General features: G+C 39.5%; 1 protein-coding gene across 5 annotated transcripts in view; it reads right to left on the reverse strand.

The window, feature by feature from the left end:
• TLN2 (talin 2) overlaps positions 1-18,633 on the reverse strand; it is a 457,102-nt gene that overhangs the window by 173,009 nt on the left and 265,460 nt on the right. For all 5 annotated transcript variants that reach the window (XM_060097246.1, XM_060097247.1, XM_060097243.1 and 2 more), the window contains 2 exons: positions 12,612-12,675; positions 11,451-11,555 (listed from right to left, as the gene is read on the reverse strand). In XM_060097246.1, the coding sequence (XP_059953229.1) occupies positions 11,451-11,555; positions 12,612-12,675 (169 nt within the window). The remainder of the gene's footprint in view (positions 1-11,450; positions 11,556-12,611; positions 12,676-18,633) is intronic.

Below are 18,633 nucleotides of genomic sequence, written 5' to 3' on the forward strand. Positions count from 1 at the left end.
AGCACCTCGATATAAAAGGCAAATGTTAACACATATAAAAGGAGAAATTGACAATAACACAAAAATACTGGGGGACTTTAACACCCCACTTATATCAATGGACAGATCATCCAGAAAGAAAATCAATAAGGAAACACAGGCCTTAAATGACACATTAGACCAAATGGACTTAATTGATATTTACAGAGCACTCCATTCAAAAGCATATACATTCTTTTCAACTGCACATGGAACATTCTCCAGTATAGATCACATGCTGGGCCACAAAGTGAACCTCAGTAAATTTAAGAAAATGGAAATTATATCAAGCATCTTTTCCGACCACAACACTATGAGGCTAGAAATTAACTGTAAGGAAAAAACTGCAAAAAATACAAACATGTGGAAGCTAAATAATATGCTACTAAACAACCAATGGATCACTGAAGAAATCAAAGAGGAAATTAAAAAATACTGAGAGACAAATGAAAATGAAAACACAATACTCCAAAAAAATAGTTATTAAAAAATTTTTTTAATAAAAAATAAAAAAAATGTACTCTCTTAGCAACTCGAAAGTATATAATACAGTATTGTTAACTATAGTCACCATGCTGTACATTAGTTCCTCAAAAGGTATTCCTCTTAAAACTCCAAGTTGGTGTGCTTTGAGCAACATTTACTCATTTCCCCACCCCAGCAACCACCAATCTACTGTTTTTGTGACTTTGGCTTTTGAAAATTCCATGTATATGTCAGATCATACAGTATTTGTCTTTCTCTGATTTATTTCACTTAGCATAATGCCCTGAAGTTTCTTTTTATTTATTTATTTACCTATTTATTTATTTATTAACATCTTTATTGGAGTATAATTGCTTTACAATGGTGTGTTACTTTCTGCTTTATAACAAAGTGAATCAGTTATACCTATACTAATGTCCCCATATCTCTTCCTGACCTCAAGTTTCATCCATGTTGTTGCAAATGACAGGAATTTCTCTTTTGTGGTTGAATATTATTCCACCGTATTTACCTACCATGTTTTCTTTATCTATTCATCTGCTGGTGGACAGTTAGATTGTTTCCATATCTTGGTTATTGTAAATAATGGTGCAAAGAACAGAGGAGTACAGATATCTCTTTGAGCTTGTGATTTCAATTCCTTCAGATATATATCCAGAAGTGGGATTGCTGGATCATATGGCAGTTCTATTTTTAAATTTTTGAGGATCCTCCACACTGTTCACCATAGCAGCTGTACCAATTTACATTTCTACCAACAGTACACAAGGACTCTCTTCTCTCCACATCCTTGCTAACCCTTGTTATTCCTTGTCTTTTTTTTTTTTTATAACAGGGGTGAGGTGATATCTCCTTGTGGCTTTGATCTGTATTCCCCTGATGTTAGTGATGCTGAGTACCCTTCCATGTACCTCATGGCTATCTGAATATCCTCTTTGGAAAAATGTCTACTCATGTCCTTTGCCCATTTTAATTGGATTATTTTTTTTTTTTTTTTTTTTTTTTGCTATAGAGTTATAAAGAATTGCTTATATATTTTGGGTATAAACCCCTTACCAGATACATGGTTTGCAAATATTTTCTCCTTTCTGTAGGTTGCCTTTTTCTTTTGTTGTTTCTTTTGATGTGCACAAGCTTTTTAGTTTGATGTAGTCAACTTGTTTGTGTTTGCTTTTGTTGCTTGTGCTTTTTTTTTTTTTTTTTTTTTTAATTTTTTTTTTTTTTATTTTACAAATTTAATCAGTTATACATATACATATGTTCCCATATCCCCTCCCTTTTGTGTCTCCCTCCCACCCTCCCTATCCCACCCCTCCAGGCGGTCACAAAGAACCGAGCTGATCTCCCTGTGCTATGCGGCTGCTTCCCACTAGCTATCTACCTTACGTTTGGTAGTGTATATATGTCCATGCCGCTCTTTCACTTTGTCACAGCTTACCCTTCCCCCTCCCCATATCCTCAAGTCCATGCTCTAGTAGGTCTGTGTCTTTATTCCTGTCTTACCCCTATGTTCTTGATGACATTTTTTTCTTAAATTCCATATATATGTGTCAGCATACAGTATTTGTCTTTCTCTTTCTGACTTACTTCACTCTGTATGACAGACTCTAGGTCCATCCACCTCATTACAAATAGCTCAATTTCATTTCTTTTTATGGCTGAGTAATATTCCATTGTATATATGTGCCACATCTTCTTTATCCATTCATCCGATGATGGACACTTAGGTTGTTTCCATCTCCGGGCTATTGTAAATAGGGCTGCTATGAACATTTTGGTACATGTCTCTATTTGAATTATGGTTTTCTCAGGGTATATGCCCAGTAGTGGGGTTGCTGGGTCATATGGTAGTTCTATTTGTAGTTTTTTAAGGAACCTCCATACCGTTCTCCATAGTGGCTGTACCAATTCACATTCCCACCAGCAGTGCAAGAGTGTTCCCTTTTTTCCACACCCTCTCCAGCATTTATTGTTTCTAGATTTTTTGATGATGGCCATTCTGACTGGTGTGAGATGATATCTCATTGTAGTTTTGATTTGCATTTCTCTAATGAGTAAAGATGTTGAGCATCCTTTCATGTGTTTGTTGGCTGTCTGTATATCTTTTGTGGAGAAATGTCTATTTAGGTCTTCTGCCCATTTTTGGATTGGGTTGTTTGTTTTTTTGCTATTGAGCTGCATGAGCTGCTTATAAATTTTGGAGATTAATCCTTTGTCAGTTGCTTCATTTGCAAATATTTTCTCCCATTCTGAGGGTTGTCTTTTGGTCTTGTTTATGGTTTCCTTTGCCGTGCAAAAGCTTTGAAGTTTCATTAGGTCCTATGTGTTTATTTTTGTCTTTATTTCCATTTCTCTAGGAGGTGGGTCAAAAAGGATCTTGCTGTGATTTATGTCATAGAGTGTTCTGCCTATGTTTTCCTCTAGGAGTTTGATAGTGTCTGGCCTTACATTTAGGTCTTTGATCCATTTTGAGCTAATTTTTGTGTATGGTGTTAGGGAGTGATCTAATCTCATACTTTTACATGTCCCTGTCCAGTTTTCCCAGCACCACTTATTGAAGAGACTGTCCTTTCTCCACTGTACATTCCTGCCTCCTTTATCAAAGATAAGGTAACCATATGTCCGTGGGTTTATCTCTGGGCTTTCTATCCTGTTCCATTGATCTATCTTTCTGTTTTTGTGCCAGTACCATACTGTCTTGATTACTGTAGCTTTATAGTATAGTCTGAAGTCAGGGAGCCTGATTCCTCCAGCTCCGTTTTTCGTTCTCAAGATTGCTTTGGCTATTCGGGGTCTTTTGTGTTTCCATACAAATTGTGAAATTTTTTGTTCTAGTTCTGTGAAAAATGCCATTGGTAGTTTGATAGGGATTGCATTGAATCTGTAGATTGCTTTGGGTAGTATAGTCATTTTCACAATGTTGATTCTTCCAATCCAAGAACATGGTACATCTCTCCATCTATTTGTATCATCTTTAATTTCTTTCATCAGTGTCTTATAATTTTCTGCATACAGGTCTTTTGTCTCCTTAGGTAGGTTTATTCCTAGATATTTTATTCTTTTTGTTGCAATGGTAAATGGGAGTGTTTCCTTGATTTCACTTTCAGATTTTTCATCATTAGTGTATAGGAATGCCAGAGATTTCTGTGCATTAATTTTGTATCCTGCAACTTTACCAAATTCATTGATTAGCTCTAGTAGTTTTCTGGTAGCATCTTTAGGATTCTCTATGTATAGTATCATGTCATCTGCAAACAGTGACAGCTTTACTTCTTCTTTTCCCATTTGGATTCCTTTTATTTCCTTTTCTTCTCTGATTGCTGTGGCTAAAACTTCCAAAACTATGTTGAATAAGAGTGGTGAGAGTGGGCAACCTTGTCTTGTTCCTGATCTTAGTGGAAATGGTTTCAGTTTTTCACCATTGAGGACGATGCTGGCTGTGGGTTTGTCATATATGGCCTTTATTATGTTGAGGAAAGTTCCCTCTATGCCTACTTTCTGCAGGGTTTTTATCATAAATGGGTGTTGAATTTTGTCAAAAGCTTTCTCTGCATCTATTGAGATGATCATATGGTTTTTCTCCTTCAGTTTGTTAATATGGTGTATCACATTGATTGATTTGCGTATATTGAAGAATCCTTGCATTCCTGGAATAAACCCCACTTGATCATGGTGTATGATCCTTTTAATGTGCTGTTGGATTCTGTTTGCTAGTATTTTGTTGAGGATTTTTGCATCTATGTTCATCAGTGATATTGGCCTGTAGTTTTCTTTCTTTGTGACATCCTTGTCTGGTTTTGGTATCAAGGTGATGGTGGCCTCGTAGAATGAGTTTGGGAGTGTTCCTCCCTCTGCTATATTTTGGAAGAGTTTGAGAAGGATAGGTGTTAGCTCTTCTCTAAATGCTTGATAGAATTCGCCTGTGAAGCCATCTGGTCCTGGGCTTTTGTTTGTTGGAAGATTTTTAATCACAGTTTCAATTTCAGTGCTTGTGATTGGTCTGTTCATATTTTCTATTTCTTCCTGATTCAGTCTTGGCAGGTTGTGCATTTCTAAGAATTTGTCCATTTCTTCCAGGTTGTCCATTTTATTGGCATAGAGTTGCTTATAGTAATCTCTCATGATCTTTTGTATTTCTGCAGTGTCAGTTGTTACTTCTCCTTTTTCATTTCTAATTCTATTGATTTGAGTCTTCTCCCTTTTTTTCTTGATGAGTCTGGCTAATGGTTTATCAATTTTGTTTATCTTCTCAAAGAACCAGCTTTTAGTTTTATTGATCTTTGCTATCGTTTCCTTCATTTCTTTTTCATTTATTTCTGATCTGATTTTTATGATTTCTTTCCTTCTGCTAACTTTGGGATGTTTTTGTTCTTCTTTCTCTAATTGCTTTAGGTGCAAGGTTAGGTTGTTTATTCGAGATATTTCCTGTTTCTTAAGGTGGGATTGTATTGCCATAAACTTCCCTCTTAGAACTGCTTTTGCTGCATCCCATAGGTTTTGGGTCGTCGTGTCTCCATTGTCATTTGTTTCTAGGTATTTTTTAATTTCCTCTTTGATTTCTTCAGTGATCACTTCGTTATTAAGTAGTGTATTGTTTAGCCTCCATGTGTTTGTATGTTTTACAGCTCTTTTCCTGTAATTGATATCTAGTCTCATAGCATTGTGGTCGGAAAAGATACTTGATACAATTTCAATTTTCTTAAATTTACCAAGGCTTGATTTGTGACCCAAGATATGATCTATCCTGGAGAATGTTCCATGAGCACTTGAGAAAAATGTGTATTCTGTTGTTTTTGGATGGAATGTCCTATAAATATCAATTAAGTCCATCTTGTTTAATGTATCATTTAAAGCTTGTGTTTCCTTATTTATTTTCATTTTGGATGACCTGTCCATTGGTGAAAGTGGGGTGTTAAAGTCCCCTACTATGATTGTGTTACTGTCGATTTCTCCTTTTATGGCTGTTAATATTTCCCTTATGTATTGAGGTGCTCCTATGTTTGGTGCATAAATATTTACAATTGTTATATCTTCTTCTTGGATTGATCCCTTGATCATTATGTAGTGTCCTTCTTTGTCTCTTCTAGTAGTCTTTATTTTAAAGTCTATTTTGTCTGATATGAGAATTGCTACTCCAGCTTTCTTTTGGTTTCCATTTGCATGGAATATCTTTTTCCATCCCCTTACTTTCAGTCTGTATGTGTCTCTAGGTCTGAAGTGGGTCTCTTGTAGACAGCATATATATGGGTCTTGTTTTTGTATCCATTCCGCCATTCTGTGTCTTTTGGTGGGAGCATTTAGTCCATTTACATTTAAGGTAATTATTGATATGTTTGTTCCTATTCCCATTTTCTTAATTGTTTTGGGTTCGTTATTGTAGTTCTTTTCCTTCTGTTGTGTTTCTTGCCTAGAGAAGTTCCTTTAGCATTTGTTGTAAAGCTGGTTTGGTGGTGCTGAACTCTCTCAGCTTTTGCTTGTCTGTAAAGGTTTTAATTTCTCCATCAAATCTGAATGAGATCTTTGCTGGGTAGAGTAATCTTGGTTGCAGGTTTTTCTCCTTCATCACTTTAAGTATGTCCTGCCACTCCCTTCTGGCTTGTAGAGTTTCTGCTGAGAGATCAGCTGTTATCCTGATGGGGATTCCCTTGTGTGTTATTTGTTGTTTTTGCCTTGCTGCTTTTAATATGATTTCTTTGTGTTTAATTTTTGACAGTTTGATTAATATGTGTCTTGGTGTATTTCTCCTTGGATTTATTCTGTATGGGACTCTCTGTGCCTCCTGGACTTGATTAACTATTTCCTTTCCCATATTAGGGAAGTTTTCAACTATAATCTCTTCAAATATTTTCTCAGTCCCTTTCTTTTTCTCTTCTTCTGGAACCCCTATAATTCGAATGTTGGTGCGTTTAATGTTGTCCCAGAGGTCTCTGAGACTGTCCTCTGTTCTTTTCATTCTTTTTTCTTTATTTTGCTGTGCAGCAGTTATTTCCACTATTTTATCTTCCACCTCACTTATCCGTTCTTCTGCCTCAGTTATTCTGCTATTGATCCCATCTAGAGTATTTTTTATTTCATGTATTGTGTTTTTAATCGATGCTTGATTCGTCTTTAGTTCTTCTAGGTCCTTGTTAACTGTTTCTTGCATTTTGTCTATTCTATTTCCAAGATTTTGGATCATCTTTACCATCATTATTCTGAATTCTTTTTCAGATAGACTGCCTATTACCTCTTCATTTGTTAGGTCTGGTGGGTTTTTATCTTGCTCCTTCTCCTGCTGTGTGTTTTTCTGTCTTCTCATTTTGCTTATGTTACTGTGTTTGGGGTCTCCTTTTTGCAGGCTGCAGGTTCGTAGTTCCCGTTGTTTTTGGTGTCTGTCCCCAGTGGCTAAGGTTGGTTTAGTGGGTTGTGTAGGCTTCTTGGTGGAGGGGACTACTGCCTGTGTTCTGGTGGATGAGGCTGGATCTTGTCTTTCTGGTGGGCAGGTCCACGTCTGGTGGTGTGTTTTGGGGTGTTTGCGGACTTTTTATGATTTGAGGCAGCCTCTCTGCTAATGGGTGGCGTTGTGTTCCTGTCTTGCTAGTTGTTTGGCATAGGGTGTCCAGCACTGTAGCTTGCTGGTCGTTGAGTGAAGCTGGGTGCTGGTGTTGAGATGGAGATCTCTGGAAGATTTTCGCCGTTTGATATTATGTGGAGCTGGGAGGTCTCTTGTGGACCAGTGTCCTGAAGTTCGCTCTCCCACCTCAGAGGCACAGCACTGACTCCTGGCTCCTCAATTTGGGATGATTTGTTGTCTATTCATGTATTCCACAGATGCAGGGTACATGAAGTTGATTGTGGAGCTTTAATCCGCTGCTTCTGAGGCTGCTGGGAGAGGTTTCCCTTTCTCTTCTTTGTTCTCACAGCTCCTGGGTCTCAGCTTTGGATTTGGCCCCGCCTCTGCGTGTAGGTCGCCGGAGGGCGTCTGTTCTTCGCTCAGACAGGACAGGGTTAAAGGAGCAGCCTCTTCGGGGACTCTGGCTCACTCAGGCCTGGCGGGAGGGAGGGGCACGGAGTGCGGGGCGAGCCTGCAGCGGCAGAGTTCGGCGTGACGTTGCACCAGCACGAGGCGCGCCGTGCGTTCTCCCAGGGAAGCCGCCCCTGGATCCCGGGACCCCGGCAGTGGCAGGCTGCACAGGCTCCCGGAAGGGCGGTGTGGACAGTGACCTGCGCTCGCACACAGGCTTCTTGGCGGCGGCAGCAGCAGCCCCAGCGTCCCACGCCCGTCTCTGGGCTCCGCGCTTTCAGCCGCGACTCGCGCCCGTCTCTGGAGCTCCTTTACGCGGCGCTCTTAATCCCCTCTCCTCGTGCACCAGGAAACCAAGAGGGAAGAAAAAGTCTCCTGCCTCTTTGGCAGCTCCAGAGTTTTCCCGGACTCCCTCCCGGCTAGCTGTGGCACATTAGCCCCCTTCAGACTGAGTTCTCGCCGCCAGCCCCAGTCCTCTCCCTGCGCTCTGACCGAAGCCCGAGCCTCAGCTCCAGCGCCGCCCGCCCCGGCGGGGGAGCAGACAAGCCTCTTGGGCTGGTGAGTGCCGCTCGGCACCGCTCCTCTGTGCGGGAATCTCTCTGCTTTGCCCTACCCAGGTATGTGGGGAGTTTCTTGCCTTTTGGGAGGTCTGGGGTCTTCTGCCAGCGTTCAGTAAGTGTTCTGTAGGAGTTGTTCCACGTGTAGCTGTATTTCTGGTGTATCTGTGGGGAGGAAGGTGATCTCCGCGTCTTACTCTTCCGCCCGTTGCTTGTGCTTTTGACGTTATATCCAAAGAATCATTGCCTAGAACCCTGTCAAGGAGTTTACCACCTATGTTTTCTTCTAGGATTTTTACAGTTTTATGGCTTACACGTAAGTCCTTAATCCATTTTGAGTGAATTGTTGTGAATGATGTAAGATAGAGGACCAGTTTCATTGAATCTATAGATGGCTTTGAATAGTATAGACATTTTAATAATTTTAATTCTTCCAATCCAAGAACACAGGATATCTGTTCATTTACTTCTTCAATTTCTTTCATCAGTGTTTTACTGTTTTCATCATATACATCTTTCACTTCCTTGGCTTAACTTATTCCTAAGTATTTTACTGTTTTTGATGCTATTGTGAATGAGACTTTTTTCTATATTTCTTTTCTAGTTCAGTGCATACGATGTCACCTCATTTGACCTGCTGATCTGATTTATTAGATATATTCATTCATAATATTGCACTATTCCTGAATTTACTTTTAAAATAGGGCAAACTATGATCAAGTAAACTCTATCAAAATCAACTTAAAAATAAAATGTACACTAAATAAGACCATTGAGCAAAACATTGAAATGAGCAGTGTACTCACTTTTAGAGTGACAAAAACTAAAAGTGATGAAAAACAAACTGTGAATGTCTCACGTGTATATGAAAGCTGTCAGTGCTGCCTACCTCCTGACCCTGGCCTTCCTTCAAAGAGATGTAATTTTTAAAAAATGAAAAGGAAGAAAGGAAGGGAGGAAAGGAAGAAGGAAGGAAATTTGCATTACTTTCTTACTTTGCCTTAAATACTTCTGTAAAAGAAGAGTTTTCATTTGACCAAACCTGCAAGACCTTGCAATAACCATAAGATCTGTGTTTTACCTCTAATTATCCTACTAGCCATGGACAGATTCTTCCCAGGCCCTAAATTATATTTGGAGAACAAATTTCTCTTTTCTGGAACTTGCTAATCAATGTCTCTTTTTAATCACATGCAGACTGCCTGTGTGCTATGTATTTTCCTAAATTTACTGACCTTTAGGCACAACACTGAAACTGACTCTGTATGAAGTCTGATGGTATTAATAGAAAACAATATGAATTTGAGAGATAAATTTCATATAGGAAGGACTAGAGAAAAACTCAAACCCACACAGCCATGGAAAATGATGCCAGTATCATTGGAGATGCTGAAAAAGACTTAATCTTTGTGAGGTATTAGAACCCATCAGAATAATAAATGAAAAGCCGGGACTTCCTGGTGGCGCAATGGTTAAGAATCCGTCTGCCAATGCAGGGGACACGGGTTCAAGCCCTGGTCAGGGAAGATCCCACATGCCACGGAGCAACTAAGCCCGTGCACTGCAACTAGTGAGCCTGCGCTCTAGAGCCCACACTCTAGAGCCAGCGAGCCACAACTACTGAGCCCACATGCCACAACTACCAAGCCCATATGCCACAACTACTGAAGCCTGCGCGCCTAGAGCCCATGCTCTGCAACAAGAGAAGCCACTGCAATGAGAAGCCCGCGCACCGCAACAAAGAGTAGCCCCCGCTCGCTGCAACTAGAGAAAGCCTGTGCACAACAACGAAGACACAACACAGCCAAAAATAAATAAATAAATTAAAAAAATAATAAATAAATGAAAAGCAGACTTTTCTTCTAAAACAAGCAGATCTCACCACATACTCATGGTTGGGGTGTGGGAGGGATAGAATAATGAAAGCAGGGGAGCACGTATCAAATGTGCTCAAACACCCTAGGTAAGTCAGCATAGCCCACTGCCTGGGAGCACAGGCTTTTAAGTCAGAGAGACCTGAATTCAAGTCCTACCTCCTACAGTTACTAGGCTTATGGTCCCAGCTAAGTCATTGATCTTTCTGGCCTTCATTCTCATTTATAAAAAGAAGATAATAGCAGTAATTCTGCCATTGGGATGCTGACAGATTTGAATAAGACACGCCTGACATATAATTGTTTGCTGTTATTACTGTCATTATTAATATTGGGAAATTACCTAGTCATTACCTAGAATATCACCATCAGCACCATTCAAAAACTGCTTGGTAGTTTAAAACACACTAAAATGAAAAATTCAATTTCTAAATTATTTTTCTTAAAAACAAAGTGATTCACTTATGCTTTCTTTATTTGCAAGGGCCCCAGCATTTTCTGGTATAAAGCTGAGAGCTGTTTGGCTGAAATAACTAATCAGCATTAAACATACACCTTTTTTCCATATAATATCTTTATTTCTCTTTGCCCCAAATGAAGCAGCTTCCTCCAATGAAGACTGGAGTCAAGAAAAGCATCCATATCCTCAAACATTCTAGTAGATAGCAGAACTTCTTTCTTTTCCAGTACTTTTTAGCTGTGGGAGTAGACACCTCCTTAAACCACCCTGTCACTGACCTTCCAACTTCAGTCCCTAGAAGCAGCTGCAACACAGCTGGTAACACTCCCCTGGGCCTTAAGCAGCACAAGAAAGTTCATCACATGGTAGAGCTTTCTCCAGGGTGAAGAGCAAGAGACAGGAGACCCAGAGTCACAGCAAAGCAAGTGGAAATAATGAAACCTATCAGAGGGATGACTACAAGAGAGTACGTGAGGCCAGGATATGAAAACGGGGAAGGAAGCTACTGGGAGGGCTTCCTAGTGAATTCAAGTACACACCCTCTGCTTGCTCACAGGTTGAATTTCAAAGACCCACCTCTGTCCCTCTAGTAGGAAGTCCAGCAATTCCTATGAAAACAGATCTGAAGGCCACAGAAAATCCCAAGACCCATCTAAAAGGATACAAATTCAGTACCACATGAATTTAATTTGGCCTGCAGTGGTCAACAACCTTCACTTAGTCCACTGCACTCTGGAAGATCTTAAGTGGAACATTCTCAGGGGAAAGTGCTAGCAAGTGAAAGTAAAGGCACTCCTTCAGGGACTTTATAGCAGTGACTGAGAGCAGAGCCAAGGCACAGCTGTCCTGAGGCCTGCAGGCAGCCAAGCTCACTCACCAGCCTCACAACTCTTACACCTCATGTCTGTCCCTCAGCTCAACTCAGGTCACCACTGCCCAGATGCTCCATGTGCAAATGCTAGGGGTCTAGAGATGACAATCACGGTTAACAACAAACCCTTTAACAAAAGAGGTGGCAGAGGCAAACGCCCCCTCCATCACGCCCAACTCACCTTCACCAGGAAGAAGGACACGCCGTACGTCCGAAGAGACCGGGCGAGTTTGACGTACTTGACCTTGGCTTCTATTTCGTTCATCTCTCCACAGTTCTTGTGCTCCTACAAATGTGACAGAGGCAAGGACCAGTTACTGCAGCTCTGACAACAGGTGGACTTTGTGAGAGGTGTTGTTCCACATGGTGTCTATGCCTTTGTGGATGCATGTCCCTGCTGACCGAGGGTCAGAGCACACAGAAAGTGCTAATGCACAGTTTCTTAACTGGAATGTGAACCCAAATTCCCTATAGATTTCACAGTTATATGCAACAATTCATGCACATGCAGCATGGCAAGAACAGGGTCCATAATTGTAACCTAATTTTCAAAGGGCTCCACGTTCCAAAAGGTTCAGGACCAACACGTCAAAGGAGAACTAGAAAAATGTTCTTGTCCTGGATTCTAACATCCAGGCAAAAGATAAAGTTTTCCAAAGAGCAGGATATATAAATGCCTGGACATCTCAGTGTGTGCAAACAATACTGGCTTTTAAAAAATGTTTTTATACACATGAAATTTATCTCTTCCAATTTATATTTACATTCATTGCCAAAAACACTTTGGTATTCTGGATTCACTAGAGTGATTGTTTCCTGGCAAAGTTGATGACAGGGCTTTTTTTTTACTGGTTGCCTAGAATAGATAACTTTCTGAATTTTAGAATAAACCTAGATTTTAAAAAGACACCAGTTCCCAAATTCTGAGGTTCAAAAAACAAATCTCAGGATTAAAAAAAGCTTCTTGAAGTGTCTTCCTCAGTGCATTTTAATGGCAAATTGCCTTGTTTCAATGCTTCCAAGATAACGTCTCTGAAATTAAATGTATGCACATTTTTCTCAGAAGGGCTAAGGAACCTTTAGCAAGAAGGTATGGATTAAGATAATAAATCTGCCCAAAGTAGAACTGTCAGCTTCTTTACTCCGGAGTCACAAATCATTTATTATATAAGCAGAGAACATGCATGGGGTATGAAACTATCATGTGCAGAGGCCCCTCTTGGACTAATAAATGACAATAGGCTTTGTGGATGCATGAGGAGAATAATAAAGTGAGGAGAATAATAAAGTGAGGAGAATAATAAAGTGAGGAGAATAATAAAGTTCTGAACATTTCCAGTACCTGAAATATTCTCTTTTCAGCTCCTCTCTGCTTGATGTATTCTTTGGGCAGGAATTCCTTTAGACTGAGAGAGAGAGAATAAAAAAAAGGTAAGGCATTTATCATACTCTATAATGAGGAGGAAAGAAAAGAAACTTTTCATAAAACTCACAGTTAAGTCCCTAACTCTCAGTATTTTATGGTAAAATTAATAACAGACAGCCATATCCCACAATGCTCTTAAATAAGATGCAAATATAAAACCAGTCCGATAAAAAGGGTCAAACTAACATATTCAAGAAGAAAGACTGTCCAGGATATACTGTAAAATGACAAAGTAAAGCACCCAAGAGTGTACAGTATGCTAACCTTCGTGATAAAGGGAGGAAAATATCCTCCATTTTGTACTGTTAATATGTATTTTTAAAAACATTAGAAGGATAAATCTAGTACTAATAAAAATGATTCTTAATGGAAAGAAGGAAAAAACAGGGACAAGGGAACAAGAATGGAAATTAAACTTCTTAATTTTCCTTGTACTATAGTCTTCACTTTAGAACCAAATGAAATCACAAACGGGTAAAACACAACACCTAAAAATCTAAAGCAAATTGAAACAAATGAACCTAACAGTGTATGGAACCAACAGCCTAACTTTGAAAAACAGTCTTTTGACAATACCCATCCCCAGTGAGATATATCTTAAAGATAAAATGGACCATAGCAGACTTGTTAATTATTTCAAAACTAATATCTACTCTTCCCCCTAAATATATACACAAACATACACACTATAAAATTAGTATATTACATTATCTAAGTAGGTAGATATTATATATAATTAGGATAAAGTAAATAAGTAATTATGTTAGTTGTTAGAAATCAAGATTTGTAGCATGAAATAAATAAAGCAAAAGAAGTTAAATGAAAACCCTGCAATCTTTCATCTGAATGCAAATATTGAGCTGAATGTCTGATTCATTTTTCTTTTTCTGAAAAAACTTTCTACTTGTGTCCACTGCAGAGGCTAAGGGCAAGGACAACCGGGTGGCAATGAGCACCCCCAGTGCGTCAGCCAGGTGGTCTTCCAACACCATTTCCCACTAAGAGGAATCCAGGATCCTTGGAGAAATGACTGATTCTAGCTTTGGGACAGGAGATGTATAAAATGTTCCTGGGGCTTCTTGTGCCTGAGGATCAAGGAAGTTATCAAAATGACATTGGACTGACATCAAGGGATAACCAATGGCCAAACATGGGGTGATTTTTAAAACCTCATACAAAAGAAGAGAGGGCAGAACAATGTGCTCACTGACCAACTTCAACAATAATAACTCATGGCCATTCATGACTCACCTACTCCCTTACCCACATGCCCTCTCATGGATTATTTGAAGCAAACCCCAGACATCATATAATTAATTTCATGTGAGGGGCAATTTGAGCATCAGAAAGAATGAAGACTGCAATTGGTCAAAACACAGGTACGTAAATTCAATAAAGATTCTTTGAAATAATCATTGATCACCTTCAGAGGTTGCTAGGGCACCAGCTCATACCGAAAATTGATAAAGGAAAAGAAACAAAGCTAATAAATGCAGAAGGAATAATAGAATTCCAAAATCATCATTTTACAACTCTTAATGAAATAGTCAATAGATCAAAACAAGCATGAGTGGCTGCTAAAACCAATAAGTAACAAGTTAATGGGGGACTTTATAACAGAAGGATCAGTCTGATCCAAACCCAATGATCAATTTTAAATGAGAGTGGGATAACCACACAGCATATGCCTTCTGACGGATAAAACAGGAAGTATACAGTACCACCTAGGAAGTATTCTTGGCAATAGAGAAAAAAATAAGTAAATATATAACTGAATATGAATTTCATTAAGAATCTAAATATAAATCTAAGGTTACAAAAAAAAGAAAAAAAACCCTAATAGTTTAAAAAGCTAATAGTTTTAAAAAAAGAGAGAGAGAGAGGAACATGGCAAGTGACACTACCAGGATGCAATGAGCCAAATCCCATCATTGTAAATATTCTAAAAATAACCCAGGTTTTTCACAAATAAATGGCTTGCTGGTAGAGGTGAAAAAGATGACACACAGATTAACAGAGTTTTAAGAAACATATTTATTACAAAGCTACAGTAACAAAGAGAGTATGGTACTGACATAAAAACAGACATATAGGTCAACAGAACAGAATTGAGAATCCAGAAATTAACCCTTACCTTTACAGACAACTGATTTTCAACAAGCGTGCCAAGACACTTCAGTGGGAAAAGAACAGTCTTTTTAACAAACAGTGATGAGACAATTGTATAACCACATGCAAAACAATGAAGTTAGACCTCCTATCTCACATGGCACATAAAAATTAACTCCAAATGGATCACTGACCTAAATGTAAGAACTAAATTAAATCTCTAACTCTTAGAAGAAAGTAAAGGAGTAAATTTTTATGACCTTGGGTTAGGCAAAGACTTTTAAAATACAATACTAAAAGCATATGCAGCAAATGAAAAAAAATAAACTGGACTACATCAAAATTTTAAACATTAAACTGAAAAACAAATCATTAAAAAAGTGAAGACACAACCCACAGAATGGGAGAAAATATGTGCAAATTATATATCTGATAAGGACTTGTATCTGGAATATATAAAACCTCTTACAACTAATGATTTTTTTAAAAACAATTAAAAATGGTCATAGGATCTTGAATAGACACTTCCCCAAAGAAGAGATAAAAATGGTCAAAAACACGTGAAAATATTCTTAACACCAGCAGCCATCAGGAAAACACAAAGAAAAACCACAATATCGTACCAGTGCATACCCAGTAGGACACTACAGTAAAAAAGACAGACAGTAAGGAGTGTTGGTGAGGTTATAGAGAATTTGGAACCTTCACACACTGCTAGTGGGAATGTAAAATGGCGCAGCTGTTGTGGAAAACAATTTGGTAGTTCCTCAAAAGATTAAACAGCAATTCTACCCCTAGGCATATATCTAGGAGAAGTAAAAACATATGTCCACATAAACATTTGTACGTGAATGTTCATAGTAGTATTATTCATAATAGGCAAACGGTGGAAACAACTCAAATGTCCATCAACTGATGAGTGGGTAGTTTAGCCATACAATGTAAATTTATTTGGCAATAAAAAGGCATTAAGTATGATCCATGCAACAATATGGAAACACTGTGCTAAGTGAAAGCAGCCCATCGCAAAGGACCACAAATTGTATGATTCTATTTATATGAAGCATCCAGAATAGTCAAATCTATAGAGACAGATAGGACTAGAGGTTGCAAAGGCTGAGGAAGGGCGAGGGGAACCTGGGGAATGACTGTTAATGGACACAGGGCTTATTGTAGGAGGAAAACAAATGTTCTAAAATTAGATTGTGGTAATGGCTGCACAATCTTGTGAATACACTAAAAAACGCTGAAATATAATTTTAAATGGGCCAATTGTATGGTATGCAAACTCCATTTCAATAAAGCTGTTTTTTAAAAAAGAAAAACACCAACCACTAGAGGCCTTGTTTGGATCCTGATATTAACAAAGTATAAAATGACATTTTTAATACAATGCAGGGGAGAATTTAACACAGACTGGGTATTAGATGTGAATAAAGAATTGCTGTTAATTTTGTTTGGTATTAGGGTGGATTTGCAGTTAGGCGGGGTTTTAATTATTTAAAAAAATTTTTCATTGTCAGAAGAACATACTGAAGTACTGATAGGCGAAATGGTATGCCGTCTTGGATTTGCTTTCAATACTCCAGCCAAAAAAGGGGGTGGGTCAGGTCCAGGTTCTGGCTACATTATGCCTTGAATCATGATAGCTCTTCAACCTGCAAACTACATCTGCAGACAAAAATTCTGAGTATATTTTCTGGAATGACAGGGATCTAGGTTTGAGCACCACCAGAACACTCTGGCCTAATCAAGAGACCCCCACATCAGTCCACAGGAAGGAACCTAAGAAACATCTAGGCAGCAGCCCCTTAGATGTTATGACTACTGTTAAGCAACTTCAGGGAAAAAAGGTCTGGCTGAGAGAAGAATGGAAGGCATCAATGCCACAAAAGAGGAAGCTGAGTCACAGAGAGGTCAAGTGACTTAGCTGAGGTCACAGGACTGGATGGGAGCAGGGAGCCTCTGACCTCCAGTCCAAGAGCAGATGCACATGAACACAGGGCTGTTTCAGGCTCCCCCAGGGACACACTTAAAATGATAACCAGGAAGCATCCCGAGGGGGCCACTGCTGTGAGCCTATGGACAGCAGCTCCTATGCCATCAACAAAGGAGACCTTGCAAAGGTTATCAAAAACACCCAAAGAGGGCCCCATGCCAAGCCCACTCACAACGATGACTGCTACTAGAACACCAGATGGCAGCATCCAGTGGCCAGGCTGGAATATGTTGGGTACTTATGGCGATAAAGTTCTGTGTGTCCACAAGCTGCCCTCAACTCAAACTCTGCAAACTAACCCTCCCATTCTTTGGTAGGCATTGAACCTCCCACTCTTCAGTAGGTACAGAAACAACTTCCAGAAGCTTGCACCAGAGGTGTGACCCCTGGTGTTACAAGAGGCGATCTGGGGGGAGTTTAGTGTAAGGTATTTTCAAATAAGAAGTGAGTGTGTGGGTGTGCGTGCATGTGTGGGGTGTGTTCTTCCCCAGTAAATCGACAACGTGCACAATGTCAGCAGGGTGCTGAAAGGAGCTGGCAGCCTCCCATCACTGCCTGCCAGCCGGTGGTTCAGCAGTTCCAGCTCGGTTGTGTTTTTGATTCCCAAACCCAAGTATGGAAGGCTCCTAAGCATCTGCAGCAGACACACAAGTGAAATCTGTCAGCTTTCTCTGAGAAAATGGGTCAGATGGTCAAACCTGATTGGGAATTTTTCTCCTAATTAAGCAAGCTCTGACCAAGCAAAGTCCCTTGCACTGCCGCCTTAAACATTCCCACCTTAAAAGGGCAGCCTCCAAACCCTCTGCCAGCCTTGTGCATATCATTTTTTCAGAGTGCAATAATAACAGACCTCCTGTTTTACTAAGACGGCAGACTAGTCAAAGTTCTCACACTCTGAGATCCATGGAAGGTTGAAATCAGCCCAGAGACTCTTCTCTCATGAGCTCTACTTTCACTCTGGCCGAGTCAGCTGTATCTCTTCCCCCATCTATATTTATCTGCATTTGCTCCCCAACCTCGCTGCTGGCTGTATATCACATAATTATGTAATAAATCAATACAGCCCATAAACTGTTAAAATAGTCCAAAAGAGAGCTACTTAATGCTTCCTAATGGTAAATATTTACAAAAAGTTATTGAATTAGATATAAGCGAGACAAATGTAAAATACTGGAAGGAAGAAATTGTGAAAATTTAAAAACAGTCTGTCCTCCGAGTGCTTCATGATCATCTTTATATTTTCTTGTAGATGGTGTGGTTCATCCAACAAAGATAATGTGGGAACCTTAACTAGGTGACCCACACCAGGAAAAAAACATTGGTCCGGTATCAAAAGATTGGCAAATGACAATAGCCCGGAGATGGAAACAACCTAAGTGTCCATCATCGGATGAATGGATAAAGAAGATGTGGCACATATATACAATGGAATATTACTCAGCCATAAAAAGAAATGAAATTGAGTTATTTGTAATGAGGTGGATGGACCTAGAGTCTGTCATACAGAGTGAAGTAAGTCAGAAAGAGAAAAACAAATACCGTATGCTAACACATATATATGGAATCTAAGAAAAAAAATGTCATGAAGAACGTAGGGGTAAAACAGGAATAAAGACACAGACCTACTTGAGAATGGACTTGAGGATATGGGGAGGGGGAAGGGTAAGCTGTGACAAAGTGAGAGAGAGGCATGGACATATATACACTACCAAACGTAAGTTAGATAGCTAGTGGGAAGCAGCCGCATAGCACAGGGAGATCAGCTCGGTGCTTTGTGACCACCTAGAGGGGTGGGACAGGGAGGGTGGGAGGGAGGCAGATGCAAGAGGG

This window comes from Mesoplodon densirostris, chromosome 4, assembly GCF_025265405.1.
Source record: "Mesoplodon densirostris isolate mMesDen1 chromosome 4, mMesDen1 primary haplotype, whole genome shotgun sequence".
Classification (NCBI taxonomy): Eukaryota; Metazoa; Chordata; class Mammalia; order Artiodactyla; family Ziphiidae; genus Mesoplodon; species Mesoplodon densirostris.